The 21,969-nt window shown below is 47.7% G+C and overlaps 1 protein-coding gene across 1 annotated transcript in view; it reads left to right on the plus strand.

Annotated features, from left to right (window-relative positions):
• The window catches only part of Thsd4 (thrombospondin, type I, domain containing 4), a 167,472-nt gene that overhangs the window by 124,181 nt on the left and 21,322 nt on the right, over window positions 1–21,969 (plus strand). The window contains exon 6 of the mRNA XM_013011913.1: window positions 11,983–12,187. Coding sequence (XP_012867367.1) covers window positions 11,983–12,187 — 205 coding nt within the window. The remainder of the gene's footprint in view (window positions 1–11,982; window positions 12,188–21,969) is intronic.

The following is a 21,969-nucleotide window of genomic DNA, read 5'->3' on the forward strand; positions in this document are numbered from 1 at the left end:
GGACACACACCTTAAATGTGTGTTTTATGATTCATCTTACATGGCTGACACCTGGGAGGTGGGTACTGAGGGTTTTGTTGGTTAGTTGGTTTCTTTTTGGTGCCCATACAGGGCTTGAACTCCCTGAGTTCATGTTCTCACCTGGATTTTTCACTCGCTCTCCAACTTGAGCTACATCTCCACTTGTGGTTTCTTGTGGGGTGTTTGTTTGTTTGTTTGTTTTGCTTGTTAATTGAAAAGTCTCATGCAATTTTCTACCCAAGCTGGCTTTGAACCGTGACCCTCAGATCTCAGCTCCTGGGTAGCTAGGGTTGCAGGGATTAGATAAAGGAGAGATAGACTCAGCCCAGAAGTAGTCAGACAAAGCCAGGTATAGCGTATTCTGTGCCCCGACCAACCCACTCCCTCGTTCATCTCCACTTCAGTTCACAGAATGTCATTTTTCTTATTAAAATGCCCCATTTGCAATGCAGAACCAAAATGCCTAAACCATGACATTCCAAGAGTACTGGCGGGAGGGGAGGGCGCCCAGGCTCTCATTTCTCCATTCTTCTTCAAACAACATATTCTGTAAATGGGGTGGAAGGCCAGTTGGCGCCATAGCAAGTTCTAGAAGGAAATGCAGTCTGGGCATGAGAGATGTCACTGTTACTAGGCAGATGGTGATGTTATAGTTGAAGTATTTTGGACATGTGCTATTAGATTATTAATAAACAAAGCATAAGATCTTCATTTGAGGGCTTTGCATAGTTGGGACTCGCTGCCAGATCTGCTTGTCCTCATTCCTTGCTTCTAGTGGTTAATTCTCCCATTGACTTGAGCCAGGCCAAGCCAAGCCAGGCACCAGTAGTCCATACCTGTCAACCTAGCTACTCAGGAGGATGAGATCTGAAGATCATGGTTCAAAGCCAGCCCAGGCAGGAAAATCCCCCAGGAGACTCTTAACTTCGGTGAACCACCAGACACCCCGAAGTAGTGCTGTGGCTCAAAGTGGTAGAGCGCCAGCCTTGAGCTGAAGAGCTGAGGGACAGCGTTCAGGCCCAGAGTTCAAGCCCTATGACTGACCAAAAATAAAAATAAATAAATAAATATTTTCCTCTAGATCGTCATGAGCACCCTTCTGCACAACAGAATAACCTTCCTTACCATCAGTGATCAAAACTGAAATCTGCAGCTTTTTGACTGGTTCTAACCCCTCTTTTTCTTTTTTTTTTCTTTTTCTTTCTTTTTCTTTTCTGAGTCCTGGAGCTTGAACTCGGGGCCTGAGTGCTGTCTCTGAGCTTTTATGCTCAAAGCTAGCACTCCACCATTTGAGCCACGGCTCCACTTCCAGTTTTTGGGTTTTTTTTTTTAATGTTTGAGCTAAAGAGCTTTCCTAACCCTCCTAACCCAGGGACTGGCTTTGAACCATGATCCTCATATCTCAGCCTCCTGAGAAGCTAGAATTACAGGTATGAGCTGCCAGTTTTAACTAGGGTATGCTTCTTTTAACTTCATATTTGTCTCCATTCTCCATTCTTTAAAGCACATGCAGGCCATTTTTTGGCTAAACAGCATTTCAAGGCAGCTGTTGTTCAAGCTAGCAATGGGGGTCAACGGGGTGTCCTCTTTGAGATTGCTCTGTATGTTGTGGTTCACTAGGCTTTCTATAAAACAGAATATGACTAAGTTCTTTCCATGTGTCAGGTGCTCTGTGTGTGTGTGTGCGCGCGCGCGTGCGCACATGCTTGTCTATGTCTGTGTCTGTGTTTCTGTGTATATATGTGTGTATGCTGATACTAAGGCTCAAAATCATGACCTTTTTCACTCAAGTATTATGTTCTACTACTTGAACCACACCGTCCACTTCTGACTTTTTGCTGGCTAATTGGAGTCTCCCAGACTTTTCTGTCCCAGCTGGTTTTGAACCTCAATCCTCTGATCTCAGCCTCCTGAGTGGCATAGTTTAGGATTACAGGTGTGAGCCACCAGCATCCCCGCTGTCAAATGCTTTTAATTTACAAGCATAAGTGTCGATTGGCATCGTGAAACCAACCCAGTAAATTCAGAATCTATAATTTGCGATTAATATGCATTATCCTCTGAAGGAAGCAACTTTACTATCAAAACCCAAGGATGCTGGAGCATTTCCCAAACTTCTCCATCTACTCGTTGACCTATGCTTGGGCTAAATCTTATTCCAAAGAGGCAAGCTGTCCCCCCCCCCTCCAGTTTTTCCTTCCCACCCAGAATCAGGGGCTATAACATATACATAATAGCCTGGAAGAACTACTCAGCTTGTCTTATTGATTACTAACATGAGGAACCTGAAGATGAGCTTTACAGCCATATAGGATGGATTATACCTGAAACCATGCATGATCCTCCCCCATGGTGGGGCGGGGGGGAGAATGAGGCTGATGGAAATGAAGAATTTCAAAGTTTCCACAAAGAAAGCGAAGGATACATGTGTCCCTAGCTGGTTTGCAAGTCCTAAATATTTACAACACGGCCCCGCTGTCAGGTGGTCTCTTAGAAGCCACGTGTGGCGTTCAGCCATTACCTTGCCTTTCCGTTTCATGTGCCAAGAGGAGACTTATTTGTCTGCCAGCCTGAACGTTCTTCATCTGGCTGCCACCTGCAGTGTGGTTCTGGAAGACGGTTTGACAGATAACCGGGCTCTTCCCTGTCCTTCAAGTGCTGGGTGAGGCGCCTTGGTGTTTACAAGCTGCTGCCAAATTCTGCGTGAAACGCGGTGTCTTCATGTCTTAGTGAAATCAGTGTTTGTACTGGAATCCTGTCTGGTTAGAAGAGTCAGAAGAAATTGCCATTATTTAATGTCTGAATCCTTCCAGCCTCAGAGAGTGAGCTTGCGGGCCGGGTCTCCAGGGAGCCTTGGGATCTTCCCTGAGTTCTAAGTGTTCCCCTCCATCACTTCCCTTCTTGCTTCCTCACTTCCCCTTCCTCCACCCCAACACCACTTTCCTTCCTGCACCCCATCATTACTTCCTGCACTCTGTCACCACTTCCAGGCGAGTTCTGACCTAAGACCTTCTCTGCACTTCTGGAAGATGGGGCGCTTGAATCTCTGCTTATATCTATTTCCCATAAGACCGTGCCCCGCCGGGCCACAGCACGGCTCCCTCTGATGTGTGATTAATCCACAACTATAATCCAACACCGCTCCCTCACCCACCGGACCCTTCTAGAACTCCTTCCTTGCTGATTCTCACACAAATACACCCTGTGTCGTTTTTCGCTTTCTGCTCGCCCTGAGACCACCCATCCTCCAGCCCAGCGGCTCATCCAAATAGTTCCACAATGACAGCCTTGCTCTGTCTTATTCTTCTGGTAGAAAAAGCCTTGCATGGGTACAGGGCCATAAAAAGAGAGAGAGGAGAGGAGACAGGCCATAAGGGGCAGGAACCAAATCCCTGTCCCTAGAGAAGCAGGGGTCTCGGGGCAGGAGATCCTCCCTGGCACCTGGGGGAGGTCACCTCTCCCCTAGAACCTAGCCCGCCTTCTGTGACACCAGGGGTCGCTTCTAGGCCTTCCTGCCACCCATAGGGCAGCTCCCAGGAAGCCAGCCACACCCTCCTGCTAGAAATCCACCAAGAAAAGCTTTCCAGCAGCATTTCTTCTTTTCCATGGGCACCAAAGCATGGTCTGCCTGCGGGGAGAGGGGTTGGCATGGACCAGCCGGGATGCAGCTCGAGACACAAGAGCAAGCACAGGAGACAGGAAGCAGGAAGCAACCTGACAGGTCAAAGGTCCCTAGGCCAGGCGAGCTTCCGGCTTCCCGGAAGGGTCAGAGAAGGAAGGAGTCATTTTAAACTACTCTCAGGAAACGCATGCGCGAACCCACATGTCTCCTAGAACCTGCTCATCCGCCCAGAGAGCCCAGATTGGAGAGTTGTGTGACAAATCCCCTTCTACACCTCCATGTAGCAAGCAGAGGGGTGACGCCACAGAATAACTGACAAGCTCACCCTTAACCCCATTGAGGGGCTTAGCCCAGCTTGGGGGCTTGGGTGAATTTGGGGCGAGTCCCAGGAACGGAAGGCAATGACAGAGACTTGGGCCTGTACCCTCCCAACAACACACCACGTGGTGTGTGTGTGTGTGTGTGTGTGTGTGTGTGTGTGTGTGTGTGTGTGTGTGTGTGTGTGTGTGTGTGTGTCTCTGAGAGATGACACCTGTAAACCCATAAACACGAGTCAGCCAAACAGCTGGTTTAGAGACAGGAGATGGTGGCTGAGCATTGAAAGGTGTGGACATTGAGATTCAAGCTGTGCACTGACACGCAGGGTCCTGTTCAGCTATTAAGACATGACATCCTTACTACAGTGTTCTTAGGAAATGGTATCCCCCACCCAAAAAACAAAAACAAAAACAGTTGTGGGCAAAATGTTCAGGCCATGTTTCCAGAATGTTCCAGAATGTTCAAGAAAATGCTTAAAAGCTTAGGTAAATCAGTGACTTTTTAGATGTGCTTTTTAGATGTGGCTGGAGAAGGGCATTTGAGGGGCTATGGGTGGCGGCTGAAATACGGTCTCAGAAGCAAGCGGACAGGCACAGGCAGGCAACTGGAGATGGCAGAGAGGCGGCCATGGAGCCCACGGTCACTGCAGTGGGGCAGGCACAAGGGCACAACGCAGGGGCCGGGGGCAGAGGGCTAGGGTTGGAACACAGGCAAGGGTATAGCGATACTGTGTTCACAAGGACCAGTTGGACTGCCCTGGTCCATTGTGGGTACAGAAGGAAGACAGGTGGCTGGCCTGGGCCCCCATAGGTGTTAGTGATCTTCAGGGAGAGGGACCCTCCCCCCCGGGAGGGGCGTTGCTTTTCTTAAACAGACTCCCATGTTGTTTTCCACCAGGGCCAACCTCGTAGGATAGTCCTATGCCTCAGGTCTTGCTGGCAATTGAGGCACCGTGCCCAGTTTATTGGGATGGGGGTGTCATACTAACTCTTTGCCCAGGCTGGCTTTGAGCTGAGTTTCCACTTCCTGAGTACCTGGGATTATAGACATGTGCAACCACGCCAGACCCAGGCTTAGATTTTTAAAAGTAAAATAGAGACTTGAAGCTTCTTTGTACTTAAAGAAGATCATTTTGAAAGTGTTTTTTAAATAAAACACACTTTTTTTAAAAAACCAGAAGAATTCCGAAGTCTCCGCTACTGTACAAAAACACGGATTCCAACTGTTTATCCTGGAATAATTACTATCAAACCAAGTCAAAGCATGGCGCTCTCCCCTGCCCCTTCCCATCCTTCAGGAGATCAGATGATGAAATTTTGGGGTTCAGGGTGCCCCTATTTTCCAGGGAAAGATGACTGGCAAGAAGAAGGCAGTACACACTACTCACAATAGCCAAGATATGGAAACAGCCCAGAAGCCTCACGATAGATGAGTAATTCCAAAAAATGTGGCACCTATACACAATGGGATTTTACACAGCCATTGGGAAGAATTGAATAAAGTCATTTGCAGGGAAATGGATGGAACTAGAACCAACCATGTAAAGTGAGGTAAGCCAGGCTCAGAGAGACAAACTGCGCATGTTCTCTCTGATATGTGGAAGTTAGATCTAAAACACCCTGGGATATGATAAATTATACAGGATTCTAGATACACCCAGTGAGACCAAGAGGTGATACCTTAGGAGAGAATCACAAAGGCCCAAGGCTTAAATGCGTCTTCATATTTATATAAAATAATAAAATACTTTTTTGTTTTTATTTTTTGCCGTTTCTGTCTTCTTTCCCTTATGTATGGTATATTCACATGTATATCTTTGGGAGGGTCAGGGAAGGGCACAGAACTCAAGGGGAAAAGTGTGGAAAAAGTGCAGCAGCAGAGCTCACAGGACACTGATGAAAATGAACTATATAACTCTGGGTGGAGACGGGGACCAGGGCAAGACTGGGAGAGAAAAAGGGAACAGAAGACACTGTACAAAAGGAAATGTACTCATTACCTGACTCATGTGATTGTAATTCCTCTGATCACCTCTATAATAACAATAAAGTACATTAATTTTTTAATGCAGGGGGGAAAAAGAAGGCAATAATTCTCTTAGAAATGAAACACTGGCTAGTCAGAACTCCTCAGATTCACAGACGTTTCCACTGCTGATTCCTGCCCAAATTCGTCTGCAGGTGGGCAAACCCCATGCCCCCCATGGGGTCCTGGGAAGGTCCCTAGGGTCGGGGTGAGGCCTGGAATGTGAGTAAAAGCCACCTTCTATTCTGCAGACTCTCTTCATTAAGAAAGCCAACATTTCTCCCAGGGTCCCGTCTTCTTGTCAAATGAATGACAGTTTGGATTTGGGTGTTGTTATTGTTGTTTCTCCCTGTTGGTTTCTGGTTCCAGTTTAATTGTGTCTCCATGAAGCAAACTTCCACACCTGAAGCATGGCAGGACTTGACACATCAAGGTTTTAGCTCTGTTCTCCCAAAGCCATGTGGCACCCACCAGGGTGCCACAGGCAACAATGCAGTTCCAAACCCAACTCGGTTTCATCACGACCTCTTGATTCCTCAAGCTGCAGAGATTCTGTTCAGCAAATCACAGTGTCTACTGTATACTAAGCATTGCACCACTCAACGCTGAAGCCAACCAGAGGCCATCTCAGAGAACAGTAACTTGCTGGCAGTTCCAAGGAACTATTTCTTGCTTTGTTTGCTTGTGGTTTGGATTGGACTGGATCAGGTTGGTTTGGCCAGTACCAGGACTTGAACTCAGCTTTCTTGCTCACAGTGGACATTCTACTTGAGCCATGCCTCCAGCCCAGGAGCCATTTGTAATTAGATCATTATGTTTTATTTGCCCATTTGCTTTCTCTGAGGTCTACAGAGACAGCTTTTGCACTTCTGTAGCATTGTCTTCAAGCTTTCTATCATGCACCCCTCAATTGTCCCGAGGCCGGAGTGGGGACTGCACCCAAAGGCAATGGTTAGTAAAGTCTGGGACTTTCTTGTTTAGCCCCTTGGGGGCAAGAGGAGGTTGCCAAGGTAACTGCCATCCCATAATGCACAGGACCTTGGACGGGCATTAGTGGTGTAGTGGTTAGCATAGCTGCCTTCCACAATACATAGGACCACCTCCAGAAGAAAGTATTCACAGAGCCAGCTAGGAGGAAGAAGAAAAGGTGGAAAGTGGGGAGTGGGGTCCCTTTCTAGGCATTCCTTCAGCCAAAATGTTCTCTTCCTCTCACTTTAGCAAGTTGAGTCCTGCACGCATGCTTCTCCTGCTCCAAAGATAAAAAAAAAACAATTGTAGTGTGCTGTGCTGGAAGCTGATCTCTGTGTTCTAATAGTCAATGTGGGACAGAGCAAAGGAGGCGAGGATGACGCAGGGTAAACTGAGGTATACCTCCCCAAGCCTCTGTCTCGGCCGCATGGAATTCTGTGTCGGCGCCACATTTGCCAACTATAGCAGAGTGGTTTCGTTGTTTCTGTCTTCAATTTAGACAAGGTTTGGCAACATTTTTTTTTATAAAGGAACCAGATCACAAATATTTCCTGCTTTGTGGACCCCATTGCCCACGTGGAGCTGGTCAGCCCCGCTGTTGTTGTCCAGAGATAATATACAAACAGATGATCACCAGTCCGTGTGCCAGTTAAGTCCGTTTTTACAGACACAGGCAACAGACCAGCCAGCTTCGGCCTGAATGATGTGGTTTGTGGACACCTGGCTTAGCCCCAAAGCTGGAACCTTGTCTGTTTCCCCTTCACACGCGCTGCGCCTAATATCACGTTGCACAGGGTTGAGACCCCGGAACACTTACCGAACAACACCAAGGGGTCACTTGTGCAAGCTCAGGTGTTAGACTTCAATGCAACCACCACTGGAGGGAAAGATCCATCCAGCATTTCCCCCAGATAGCTGCTGTGTATCATTTAACCATCTCCCTGTGTAGAAGGTTTAGGCTGATCCCTATTTATTTATTTATGGCCAGTCCTGAAGCTTGAACTCTGGGTCTGGGGGCACTGTCCCTTAGCTCCTTTTGCTACAGAGACAGGTGGTAGTATTCTACCACCTTGAACCACAGCTCCACTGTGTGTGTGTGTGTGTGTGTGTGTGTGTGTGTGTGTGTGTGTGCACGTGTGTGCGTGCGTGCGCATGTGCCTAGTTAGAGATAAGCATCTCACAGACTTTCCTGCCCAGGCTGGCTTCAGACCGTGATCCTCAGATCTCAGCCTCCTGAGTAGCTAGGATGATAGGTGTGAGCCACCAGAGCCTGGCTTCCAAAGTTTCACTAGCAATTAGGGTCTTGAGAACAAGCTCCCTCCTAGCACATGGTGGGCCTGTGTTCTTATCTTTTCCTTCATGTGAATTCCTAGAAGAATCAGGTCCTTCGAGCAGCACGTATTTGCTAAATGGCTTTCCAAGAAGGATGGTTTTGATCTATATTCCTAACTGTAACACGACAAGGAAATCTATCATGAGCAAGGGGTGCTTTCAACAAAACTGCCATCAGAGAAAGTTTGAGCCTCCACGTGAGATTGCTCAGCATGGGTAGAAGTAAATTGGCTGCTGTAACAGTATGATCATTATACCTGCTGGGGCTGTCCAGCCCAGGACAAAACATCTGCTTCCCATTAGGCCTTGTACCCACCACCATCTGAACTCCTGGCACCAGCCAGCCTCCCCTACCTTGACGGACAGAGGCCTCCTCCTTGTGAACTTCACCACCAGATATGTCATCCAGTTGCTCATTTCCCTCAGGACATTTCACGTGGGTTCATTTTGGCACACAAGTGGAGTTAATTCAGGAACGATTGCTCCTGTGATGGCTGGTAACATGTAAAATGTTCCTAAGACAGATTAAGGAAGAAAGAAAAAGAAAGATAGGAAGGGAGGAAGGAGGGAGGGAGGGAGGGAGGGAAGAAAAGAGAGAGGGAGGGTAGGGAAGGGAAATGAAAAAAGAAAGAGGGAGAGAGGAAGGAAGGAAGGAAGGAAGGAAGGAAGGAAGGAAGGAAGGAAGGAAGGAAGAAAAAAGAAAGAAAGGAAAGAGGAAAGAAGGAAGAAAGTCACTGGGAAACTACTAAGGATCTCTGATTATTATCCAAGCACAGCAAGAAATAGGTCTTGTGAACTGCAGGGTCTGGGCACTGTAAGAACAGAGAAACAACATGAGCAGACACTTTCATGGGCCTTTGGCTCTCTCCAAACTTCTCTGAGTTTGTCCAGGATAAGAGGATGTTTCTTACTGAGAAAGAGTAGAAAACATCATAGAAATCAGGGTGGCCTGTGTAGTTACATGTTGGTACAGTTACATGTCAGTGCCAGTGGCTCACACCTGTCATCCTAGCTATTCAAGGAGGCTGAGGATCGTGGTTCAAAGCCAGCCCCAGCAGAAAAAGTCCATGAGATACTGATCTCCAATTAGCCACAAACAAGTACAAGTGGAGGTATGTCTTAAATGGTAGAGCACCAACCTTGAGAGAAAAAGCTAGAGGACAGTGCCCAGGCTCTGAGTTCAAGCCCCTGTACACACATTCCCAAAAACACGTGCCAGACAGAATCAGATCTATGAAGACCAGCCGCTAAGAGCCAGCATTTTCCAGAGAAATCACCCTGTGGCAGCCAGCCACTAAGCTGCTCCCAAGTTCACTTACTTGATCTTCCCACGATCAGAAGAGATGGACATGCACCACCCAGGCACAGAGGACCTCAAGGGAGGCTTAGGACGGTGTATTGATATGTCCAAATTCCAGAACTTACAAGAACTCAAGTATTGGGGGAGGGGGTGCCAGTGCCCCGTCTGTGCCCACAGATGGCATTTGGAAACAGGACACCACTGTGAAGTCACCCCTCGGGTCCCATTTGCTGAGAATTGAGCACACTGCGTGCTGGAGGGTCATGAACTATTTTCAGGGAGCCGTCCAGCCGTGCACAGTAAACCAGAAACTGAGCCAGAACTGCAGCCATGCTGCCTGGCTCCCCATTCTCTCTGTCATCCCAAATGGTTCCCACAAAGCTCCATGGGCGGTGCTTGTCCAAAGGCAGGGTGTTTGCAGAGAGACCGCAACTGCTTTAAAGAGAGTAACACAGAAGCCAGGCATGGGTGGCTCACGGCTCACTGTGGTCATCCTCGCTGCTCAGGAGGCTGAGGTCAAAGGCTCGAGATTCAAAACCCAGGCAGAAAAGTCAAGGGGATCCATCTTCATTAACTAGCAAAAAGCTGGGCTGGAGCCATGACCCAAGTGGTGGAGGGTTAGCTCTGCACAAGCAAGCTGAGCAATTGTGAGGCCTTGAGTTTAGGCTATGGTAGTAGCGGAAGGAAGGGAAGGACTAAGAACTTGGCTGAAGTGGTAGAGTACCTGCTTAGCAAGTGCAAGGCCATGAGTTCAAACCCCAGCACTGCTCCCCTTCAAGAAAAAATAATTAAATGAGCCAAGCAATACGCATGTATGCAATACGCATACTGTAATCTCAGCTACACAGGAGACAGAGGTAGGAGGATGAGAGGTTGAGGCCAGCCTGGGCAAGGTTAGTGAGACACCCTAATCTCACAATGAAATCCAACACAAGGGCTAGGGCAGAGCTCAAGTCGCAGCTCGCTGGTCTAGCATGTGTGAGGCCCTGTGTTTCAGCCCCAGAATGAAAAACCACGTGGCTTGGTGCATGTCTTCTTTTATTTTTTCCTCTTTCCTTAAACAGAATGAGTTCAGTGTGGAACCAGTTGTACTATGGTTAACAGGATTAGACTAGAGGTTGGACGGAAGGTGGGGACGGAGCATCTTAACAGGTGGGGGGTGGGGAGGAGGAAGATTCTGTCCAGCTTCCCCATCAGAGACACCCACATCCACAGGCATCTTCTGAAATCAGTTAGAACCTGGCTGTGGGGGCTTAGGCTTGCAGATGCCCTGCTTGATTCAAAGCCATGGAGAACTCAGGGCAGAGGCACGCGGAACTCGTGCCTAGAAGACATTTGCCTTTCTTTCCTGCTTTAAAAAGAAAATGTGCCTGGAATGGAGGGGCAGAGGCTAGACATACATGTGGGAGGAGCAATACGTAGCCAGCTAGGCATGTGGAAAGGCTGACTGGATGGAGATGGACGCATTGAGATGCTGTTCTCTGACAACCAGAGGCCATTTGTGCCTGGCGGGCTTGGGTTGCAAATATGGAAGCAATATCGCAGAAGTGCCGTTGCTGCAGAGAGATGCCAATCAAACACGAGTCCCGCCTACAGGTTTTGACCAAAGGCCCCATGTGGACAGATCCATGGTGGCCTGGGTCTGGGATCTGCTTGCCACGTGGCCCAAGATGCGTTGCGGTCTGAAATTCCAGACCAGTCTTTGAATCAGCGAGTGTACGTCTCAACTTGTAGAATATCATCTGAGTTCACGCATCTTTCCTTATTGCCACCACCCAGTGGAAAATCCTGTAATCCCGGTATTTCCTCATCCAGACAACACTTGTAGGCCCCGTGTCAACAAGGCCCCTCAAGTGAGCCTGACCCACCAGGCCCCCTTCCATTGTTTAGATGCTTACCATCCTGTTGTGGGCTTTTTGCTTCCACTGGGTGCTTGGTGGTAACTAGGCAAAAGCCTTAGTGCCAGGACAGATCCAAATCTCAGCCCACTGGATTTGATTTTCTAAGACATGGGCTCCGGCTCTGAGGGCCGCTTCACTGTGCACTATGTGTTGTGTGTGGTTTCAGAACAGAACATGGTAATGGGGCTGTTGGGGGTGGGGGGCAATCTCAAATGAAGGCCTGCTGCTTTTCATGGTGCCAAAGAGATTCTTCATGAGAAATTTCCCAGCCAGCACAGGAGCATCCCCTCCCTCCTTCCCAGCATCCAATGGACTTCCCAGAATCCAATGGGCATTTGCAAAACTCCCCTTCCCCACCTTTGCAAACCAGATATGTCGCCGGAGATCTGCAATCATCCCTACTCACTCCTCTCCCAGTGCTCCCAATCTGTGTGCCACAAATGCCCTTTCGGTCCCCGATCTGTGCCACAAGCGCCTTTTCTGTCCCTCTGCAGAGCGTCGGCTGTGATGACTACCTGGGCTCTCACAAAGTCATGGACAAGTGCGGTGTCTGCGGGGGTGACAATACAGGCTGCCAGGTGGTCTCCGGTGTATTTAACCACGCCCTCACCAGCCTGGGCTACCACCGCGTGGTGGAGATTCCCCAGGGAGCCACAAAAATCAATGTCACGGAGATGCACAAGAGTAACAACTACCTGGGTAAGTGAGGCCATCTTCCTGGGGAAAGTGTCCGTCGCTGCCAGTGATGGAATCTTCCAGGGCTGTGCAGAGGGACTAAGATATGTATGTCACCGGGGTACCTTCATACTGCCTGGCCTGCCTGACCTTTGATTTAAACTTGGAGCAAATTAAAAATAATAATAATAATTAGCCAGCGTCAGTGGCTCATACCTGTCATCCTAGCTACTCAGGAGGCTCAGATCTGAGGATCGCAGTTCAAAGCCAGCCCAGGCAGGAAAGTCTCTGAGACTGTTATCTCCAATAAACCACTCAGAAAACTGGAAGTGACGCTATGGCTCAAGTGGTAGTGCACTCGCCTTGAGCTGAAGAGCTGAGGGATAGCGCCCAGGCCCAGAGTTCAAGCTCCACAACCAACTAAAAAAAAATAATAATAATAATTGCCAGGCGCCAGTAGCTCATACCTGACATCCTAGCTACTCAGGAGGCTGAGATCTGAGGATTGTGGCTCAAAGCCAACCTGGGCAAGAAAAGCTATGAAGACTCTTTATTGCCAATGAACCACCAGAAAACGAGAAGGGGCACTGTGGCTCAAAATGGTAGAGTGCTAGCCTTGAGCAAAAAGAGCTTAGGGACAGCGCCCAGCCTGAGTTCAAGCTCTATGACAGACCAAAACAAAAATCCTTCTTACAGCTAAATGCTTAAGAGCTGTACATGTAAACCAGCCACTGCTGTTCCTAACAATAACTTGGTTATAAAATCCGAGCATGACAGCCCAGGTGAGGCTCAGCAGCGTGGGGCTCTGTGGAGACCCAGGAGGTCAGCAAGTCTTGGTTCTATTGGAGTGGCATTGGTGACATGCGTAGTCCCCTCGCATCGTCCCTGGAAGTCGAGAGCAGAAGCCATTCTTCCTCCTGTCCACTTCATCTGCCTGGTATTATAGCCTTTGCATTTATGGTAGCCACATGCTCTAAAACCTTCACATTCGTGGCATAGAACACTCCCTTGCATAGCATTCAAACACTCTAGAACCTTCACCTAAACAGCAATGACGCGCTCTAGAATTTTCACGTTAATCGCAAGCACTCTAGAACCTTCTAGAACCTTCCACAGTTACTTCAAGCACACATTCATCCATATTGGATGTCTTTTCCCTTTCATCTTTAAGTAGTTGTCCAAAAGAGTTGTCCTTTCACTAAGAAGTTTATGAATACCATATACAATCTAGCTTGATCAGCGCCACCCCTTTCAACATGCCCACCCACCCCTCCCCAACCTGCCTCTTCCCTTAATTTTGTACAATATACATTGGATTCTTGACCGCACTCTTCCCCTCTTCTCTTCCTGGAAGGCTGTCTTTAACTCATCTTCCTGCAAAGGGAGATCTTTGTTGATCTTTCTTCTTCTGGATTTTCAGGCTCTTTGCATTCCATCCATGAAAAGCAATCATTAAAAAATGAAATTTTGGCCAATGTTTGACTTACGTTTGTGTACAAATCAGTTAAAGAAATGACCCAGGGGAGCCATTTCTTAAAGCCTTTAAAGAACAATATCCACTTTTATTTCTTAGCACCCACTATATGCCAGGCAATGTTTTGTCTCGGTGTGGATGGGCGTGCACGTGTGCATGCATGTGTGGGTGTGATTCTGGGCTGGACCCTGAACTAAAGCCTCACACTCTGACTTGGCTTTTTCTGCTCACGGCTGATGCTCTGCCGCTTGGGCCGTTTCTCCACTTCCTTTCTGCTGGTTAGCTGGAAACAAAAGTCCCTTGGATTTTTATTTCCCAGGCTGGCTCTGAATCTTGATTCTCAGATCCCAGCACCTTGAGTAGCTAGGATTACAAGTGTGAGTCTGGCTCTAGGCAATGATCTTAATGTTTTCTTTACCTAAAAATCCTTGAAGACTGGTTATCCCTGGGGTCTCCTACCTCCTCCTTCCTGCTGAGTAACCATGGCAACTTCCATCACCTCTCTGAGCCTGTTCTGTAAGATGGGGCTAGGAAGCAGGCAATCTAGTTCCAAAGATGCTACCCTGAAGAGGGAGGTGTCCAAGTTCCCTGCTCTGCCATTGGCTATGCAGCAGCCAATGGCTACAGTGAAAGACCATGGATTATGCCTCTTTGGCTAGCAGGACTAGAAGACCACGGCGGCCACAACCTCCACACTCTACAGCTCTTCCCTCCCACCTGAGCAGACGCCACCCACACTAACTGCACTTGGCTTTATTGGCCGGGGCAGGAAGGGACGGCAGACAAAGCCAACTAAAGCAGGAAATGGTTATCTTTGTCCTGGCAAATCTGGGAACCCACCAAGGCGGCAGAAAGCCGAGTTTTCCATGTGAGGGGTTTGCGTGTTATTTTTCATAGCAAAAGATAGTCCGCATGTTTCCGTTTTATATTTTTAGGAACTCACAGACTCATGTGCTGCCTGCCTCCCGTGGGGAAAAATGGCCTTCCGGGCATTGTGTGAGCCCAGTGGTGTTCAGACACTGCCTGGAGTTAGCTTTGTGTTGCAAAGCAAGAAGACATGTATGCGAGGGGTTGGCTGAGGAAGGTTCTAGAAATCAGGTGCCACATAGAAGAACCTGCATGGAGACAGGAGAGCAGGCTGCGAAGGAAGGAGACTCCAGGAGTGAGAGCACTTCCCACCTAGTACTTACACCCAGTACTTATTCTTCTTTTATTATTTTTTAAATTCTTGGGTAGTACTAGAGTTTGAGCCCAGAGCCTCACAGGCTGGGCCGGTGCTCTGCTCCTTGAGTCTGCTTGAAAATTGAAATTTAAAAATCAAGACCTAGCCAGGTGCCAGTGGCTCACACCTGTCAACCTAGCTAAGATCCTGAGGATCATGGTTCGAAGCCAGCTCAGGCAGGAAACTCCTTGAGACTCTTATCTCAACAAATTACTCAAAAAAGCCAGAAGTGGTTCTGTGACTCAAGTAAAGAGTGCTTGCCATGAGCAAAAGAAGCTCAGGGACAGTCCCCAGGCCCAGAGTTCAAGCCCCAAAACCAGCACAAAAAAAAAAAGAGGGGAGGGGCTGGGAAGGTGGCTCAGTGGTAGAGTACTTGCCTTGCATGCATGAGGCCTTGGGTTCAATTCCTCAGCACCACATAACCAGAAGAAAAAAAAGCGGGAAGTGATATTATGGCTCAAGTGCTAGACTTAAGCTGAAGAGCTGAGGGACAGCGCCAGGCCCAGAGTTCAGGCCCCTGGCTGGACCCAAATAAAAAAGGGGGGGAGAGACTTTAGAACCCCAGAATCTGTTGTTGAACTCTGAATTCTCCTTTTGTACGCCAGGATTTTTTTTCCCTTCTCCAGTCCTGTTATTTGAGGGGAAAAGTTCAATCTAATATTATTTAAATGATTGGCAGTTTATCTCACTGGCTTCTCTCTTAATAAGATGTTGTAAAAATTATTTTAGCAAAAATATCAAAGTTTGGCATTGTTCGGCCGGCTCAGTTCACTAATGTCACTGTATAAGGTAAGAAATCCAACATAAAAACATACTGAGCCGAAATGGATAATTCTGGACACACACCACCCGCCAGTGTGTTACATCGTCTGAGAGTTACAGGTTTGGCAGTCATTTTTGAAGCTCTGTATTCTTAAAAAATAAACTGCGATGGATTTACTTTTAAGCATATAAACGTGAAACAAGAATTATAAAGCCCAATTCAAGAAGTGTCATGGCTTCTCTCTAATTTGCAAACTTTATTGGTTGAGCAGCTTTCTAGATGGAGGAAAAAGTTGAGATGTTTAAATAATGTGATGTCCAAGGTTAAAATGACTGAGTGTGAATTTGCAGGGATGGAGAAGTGGAAGGAGAGGGACAGAGAGATTATGATTGAAGTATTTATATGCAAGAGGAAGATTGGGTGCCAGTTGTTTGCGCTTATAGTAATGCCAGAAACCCAGGAGGCTGACACCAGAAGGATTATGGTCCTAGGCCAGCCTGGAGGGGGAAAAAAAAACCCTTCAGGAAATCCCCCATCTCAACTAATAGGCTGGGTATTATGTTTGCAAGCCTGTCACCCCAGCTACATGGAAAGTGTAAAATAAGAGGATCACGATCCAGGTTGGACCAAACAAAAAGTGAGTCCCTATCTCAAAAATAACAAAGTGAAAAAAGGCTGGAGGCTGCTCAAGCAGTAGAGTGCCCGCAAGTTCAAACCCTAGGCCTGAAAATCAATCAACCAACCAATCAATCAATCAATCAATCAATGAGGGATGGAGGACAAGAAAGAGCCATAAGAGGGTAGATTTAATCCAAGAACTTCACCTATACTATAAATACCAGAATGTAAATGTTGCTTGACACTGAGCCAAATTCCAGTCTCCATCAATTGAATAATTCACCTGCTTTGCAGTGGCATGTTTAGGGAGTGCTTTGTCTTCATGCTGATCCGAGGTCTGTCCCACGGCTCTGCTCCTTTCTGAGTTACCCAGAGTACTGGGCTACAACTGCTATAGAGTGTGTTATACTGCTGGGCATGGCTCCTGCCAGCCAGACCTCCATGTCACATTTTTCTCATGATACGGTTAGCATGTCTTATGTCCCACGTGATTTGGGGCGCTTTTGTTTGTCACATTGAAGGTGGGAAAGAGCCCACTGGCCACCGATGTGTCCCTGCCCTTGTATAAAAAGCTGTTCAGCAGATGTGCATTGAGGCTGAGATATGAGGCTCAAGATTCAAAGCCAGCCTTGCCACAGAAAAGCCCCTGAGACTCCACCTCCAAATTAGCAAGCAAAACAAATGCAGCTGGAGGTGTGGCTCAAGTGGTAGAGCACCAGCCCCCCAAAATTAAAAAAAAAGCAATGCAAGGCCAACACTGGCCTCAAACTACCATCCTCCAGATGTCAGCCTCCTGAGTAGCTGGGATTATGAGCATGAGCCACTGACGCCTGGCCGTGCCCTCATTTGTAAAGAGAGTCCACATGGTGTTTGATTCATTAAACTGAAAACCAAATCGCGAACGTGTAAAACTGTTGTTCCAGCTCATAAAACCTTTTCCCAAACTTTTACAATCAGTCCGAGCCCAGATGACAGGCTTATTAGCAGAAATAATGAAGGAAAAAAGAGGAAATTAAAACCTTCATAATTAAAAATAATAACTCTCCTATTAAGTTACCTGCTGAATAACCTTAAGGTCCTCCCTCGCCCTCCTCCCGTGAGCTCCCTGTAACTTTTTTAAACTCTACTTTTAAGAGTAAAATGCTAACATCTTGGAATAACTACCCTGCCATTTCTTTGTCTCCCTCCCTTCCTTTAAGTTGTTCAGTTGGACATTTCTATCCATGAATAGAGAATCAAGGGGCTTCTTCTGTACCCCTGTTTCCACAAATAGTCACAGGAACTGGAGATCAGCATGCAACAAGATTTTAAGAAATCCCCAAATTTAAGAGGGGCAGATGGGAGGGAAAAAAGATCCATTTCCTTATTCTTGGGAATAAGGACTCAGCTGAGACCTTCTCCCTTTCTGAGCTAGGAAAGCACGTCATAATCATTAGTAGTGGGAGCTGTTTACTGTTCTAGAACGTGAAGATGCAATCTAGGCCCAACTCAAACTCAGCTGACTGCAGGACTCTCCTTTGGTCAGTCCTGTCTTCTAATTCTGTGTGTCTCTTTGCTGGCAGCTGGCAGCTTCTTAACATCTCAACCACGCCCTTCTAGGTTCTGACACAGGCAAGTGAATACTGAAGCGGGTAAAGGTTGATTCGCATGGCCACCAGAGAGGGAACAAGCAGCAGGAGCTCGGGGTCCTGGGCTGGGTTGGGACCGTTTAAGGCTGATTTGGGCCGAGGATCTCTGAGTGTGGGGATGGGCGGTTCTGAGTGGTGTAGTGTAGTTATCTAACGTCTCCTTCACTACATAGGTCTTTACCCACAATGCAGCAGGAAAGCCCAGGGTATGGTCAGGATCACAGTGTCCATCTCAGGACAGAGAGATGGCCTGGGTGGATGTGTCACGTTCCCAGGAGCTCCCCTTCTGAGAGGCCTTCCTCTCCCCCATATCTTACGTCCTCACCACAAAGTCTCCTACCTAGGAAGGCCTGGTGGGGTGAGGAGAGGGAGAAACACTCCTGGCTGGGGTCTTCTCCCAAATGTGTACCTGATCATGTGTGCTCCTGAACCCTGACCCGAGCCTCCGCTGGCCCCACGTTCCCCATTACTTTAAGAGCAACAAAATGCCAGAGTGTTAACCTATACAAATGAGTGTTCTAAAACAGCCAAGCCAAAGATGGATAACGGAGACGGGCACGTGTGCACATACCTGAACACACATCTAACATCAAAGCCCCTGTTAATCTCAACTGAATTGAGAATCGAAGTCTTGGAGCTCTTCTTGCTGGAAGGATTCTTCCAATCCATCCTTCAAAATACTTCCGGACATCCCTCCCCTCTCCCCTCACCCCTTCCCAGGGCTAGAGACTGAGGAGAAGATGTATACTCTGCAGAGAGCTATAGGAGCCGGAAGGCAGCCCTTGGCCATGCCCCACAGCTCTGCTCTGGACCTCTGGCTCTTCTTTTGTGCTGGGGGGACAGGTGGAGAGAGCCAGGGATTCCTGAGTCCCAGGGTAGCTCTGCCACCCAAGGCCAGCTAGAGGGAAGCCATGGGAGTAAGGAGGCATAGCATGGCACCATGTGCCAACTTTGTCCTAGCACTGAAAACTCTACTCGTGTCCCAGTGGAGACCATGAGAAAATGGCTAACCCAGTGATCATTCATACCCTCAAATACTTTTAAGTGAGTAAACTCTACAAGTCGCTCCCCTGGCATTATAATTCCACAACATTCCCAGAGAAGCCCAGAATAATCGCCTAAAGAAGAGCAATCATGACAGCAAAGTGAGCATTGAATGCGAACACAGAGATCTGGAGGCTCAGAGGCCGCTGTGAGAATCGGGATTCAGAGAAGGGAAATCCAGCATTCATTCCCTGGTTAGCTGACATTTTTTCTCACTGATACCAAAAGACCAGAACCTCACTTCACAGGGTACAGATGCCCTTCCAAGGGGCCGAGGGACCAGGAGGTACCTCACTTAAGGCCCATCTCTTTAAGGAGGTGTGTAAGTGAGCTATGAGGAGAGAGTGAAAAACCACATGTTGGATGAAAGTCAGTTACACAGGACTTATGTATGGTCTTCAGCTCAAGGCTAGCGCTCTATCACTTGAGCCACAGCGCCACTTCTGGTTTTCTGATGATTTATTGAAGATAAGAGTCTCACAGACTTCCCTGCCCGGGCTGGCTTTGAACTGTGATCCTCAGATCTCAGCCTCCTGAGTAGCTAGGATTACAGATGTGAGCCATTGGCGCAAGGCTTTTCTTCCTCCTCCTCCTCCTCCTCCTCCTCCTCCTCCTCCTCCTCCTCCTCCTCTTCTCCTTCTCCTTCTCCTTCTCCTTCTTCTTGTACTATAGAACTTAGTAGAATCTATTAAAGTATAGGTTTGGATCGGTCTGGTTTTTCACCAGTCGCCTCTGAGGTCTCGGATGGTTTTTAATAAAGGCTTGGCATCCTGGACTATGACTTGGGGTCATGACATTTTCTTTTAGCTCGGTGAAGCTTTCCAAGAAGGAAACATGTTCCTCCAATTTGTTCAGCAAGTTTCCTAGCAACTTCATTTACACACACACACACACACATTTTCTGTAGAGTTGAACTAATTTTTTTATTGAAATAATTATAGCTTCACAGACAGTGGGGAGGAATAATACTGTATTATTTCAGTTTTAATTAAGAAATATGTGCTCAAACAAGTGAAAACCGTTAAAAAGAAAACAGCTCACAATTACAGGTTCCCCCCCCCAAAAAAAAAGTAGTGCAAATGATTAGGACCCAGGGCCCTATTGATGTAGCATCTTCCCAGAGCCAGGTTGTACCTGGCAGCCGGGAGACCACCTTGGTCATGAGGCCAAGGGACATAGAGAGGTGACTTAAAGACTCTCCTGTGGCCAGGTGCCAGTGGCTCATATCTGTAATCCTAGCTACTCAGGAGTCTGGGATCTGAGGATCTCAGTTCAAAGCCAGCACAGGCAGGAAAGTCTGTGAGACTCTTCATTCTCCAATGAACCACCAGAAAACAGGAAGTGGTGCTGTGGCTCAAAGCGGTAGAGCGCTAGCCTTGAGCAACAAGAGCTCAGGGGCAGTGCCCAGGCCCCAAGTTCAAGCCCCACCACCACCACCAACAACAACAACAAAAAGAGAAATACCTGTGCAGGTAATTCCTTAGTCCCTTAAGCCTTTGTCCTGCATCTCTTTGTGTGTGTGTATATGTGTGTGTGTGTGTGTGCGCGCGCACGCATGCACTGTGTACACCAATCATGGAACTCAAGCTCAGAACCTGGCACTCTCTCTTGGCTTTTTCACTCAAAGCTGGTGTTGTTCTACCACTTGAGCCTTGCCTCTACTTCCTGTTTTTTGCTGGTTTATTGAAGCTAGGAGTCTCACAGACTTCTCTGCCCGAATTGGCTTTAAACCGCAATCCTCAGATCTCAGCCTCCCGAGTTGCTGGGACTACAGGGGTGGGCCACGGGCACCTTTTGTGCCTCTTGAGTTCATGTCCCAATCTTGGTTCTGAATTACCATGGAACAAGTGTTCAGGCCCACTGAGTTAGTACAGGAGAGAGATCTAGAATCCCACCAGTGCTAGAAGCCCTCCACCAAGTGTTTCTTATATTTCTCTATCGCTGCTGTGCGCCTCAAGCCCTCACAGCTAACCCTTGTGTGTTTCATCGGGGCCTTTCACAGGCCTCTGGTCTGTGTCTGATATCATATATGCTGTGTCTGATACCATATGTGCACTGGGGCTCCGGGCTATTGATTCACCCTCCTTAGTAACCAGCTTGTCTTGGACTTGAGCTTTTCCTCTGTGCCCGCAGGCTGGCAGGGCCATGCACACACACTGTAAAGCTTTGGGTGCTAGTCAATTCCTGGTGCCACCCAGCTAGGCGCCATGAGCTACCCTCAGAGCTGGAAGAGTAGAGAGGGACAGAGGGCAAGCAGGTGTCTGGAACTCAGTGGGGTGAGAGCATAGAATGTTCTAGAAGTCTTGTGGATGCCATGCCTGGAACCTTGGAGAACAAAGGATAACCTCAGGGTGGATAGGAGATGGGACCGGAAGGTTGGGGGAGGGGAATGAGGAAGGCTGTGAGAGGAAGAAGAGTTGTCCGGTCCTGGCCAGTTCCTCCCATTCACTTGAATTGTCCACTTTTGTCAGGCTCACAGGATTCAAGATGGCGCTGGCAACTACAGACGCTTGAGAAACTTTACCCAAGCCCCAGTTAGGAAATGTTTTCTTTGGGGAACAGAAAAGCTAAGTATTTCGAAATGTTCCTAGCTGGGGATATGAATATCTCACATCTCATATTATGGCCTCGGGTCCATTACTTCTTTCCACCTTTCAAAGCAAGGTTTGTGCAAATATTTTATGTCGGTATTTAATAGTGTTCTTAAGCCTTTAGTGTCTATTATTGTCTCTCTTCTTAAAAAAATAATAAGAGTCAAATATTCACAGGCAAGGAGGAAAGAATGAAATGGGAGCCTTATCTTAGACCATACAAAAGAGCCAACTCAAAGTGAACTAAAAACCGAAATGTGAGACATGAAACCACAAAATTCCTAGAAGAAAACAGAGATGGGGGGAAAAGCTCCTTGACACTGGCCTTGAGACAAAGTCAAACATGGCCCCAGAAATACAAACACCAGGAGCAAAAATGGATGAGTAGGGTTAGCCCAAACTAAAAAGCATACACATACCAAGGGAAACACTCAACAAAATGAATGTGAACCTAGAGAAAATCATG

The sequence above is a fragment of the Dipodomys ordii genome, unplaced genomic scaffold, assembly GCF_000151885.1.
Source record: "Dipodomys ordii isolate 6190 unplaced genomic scaffold, Dord_2.0 Scaffold15, whole genome shotgun sequence".
NCBI classification, from domain to species: domain Eukaryota; kingdom Metazoa; phylum Chordata; class Mammalia; order Rodentia; family Heteromyidae; genus Dipodomys; species Dipodomys ordii.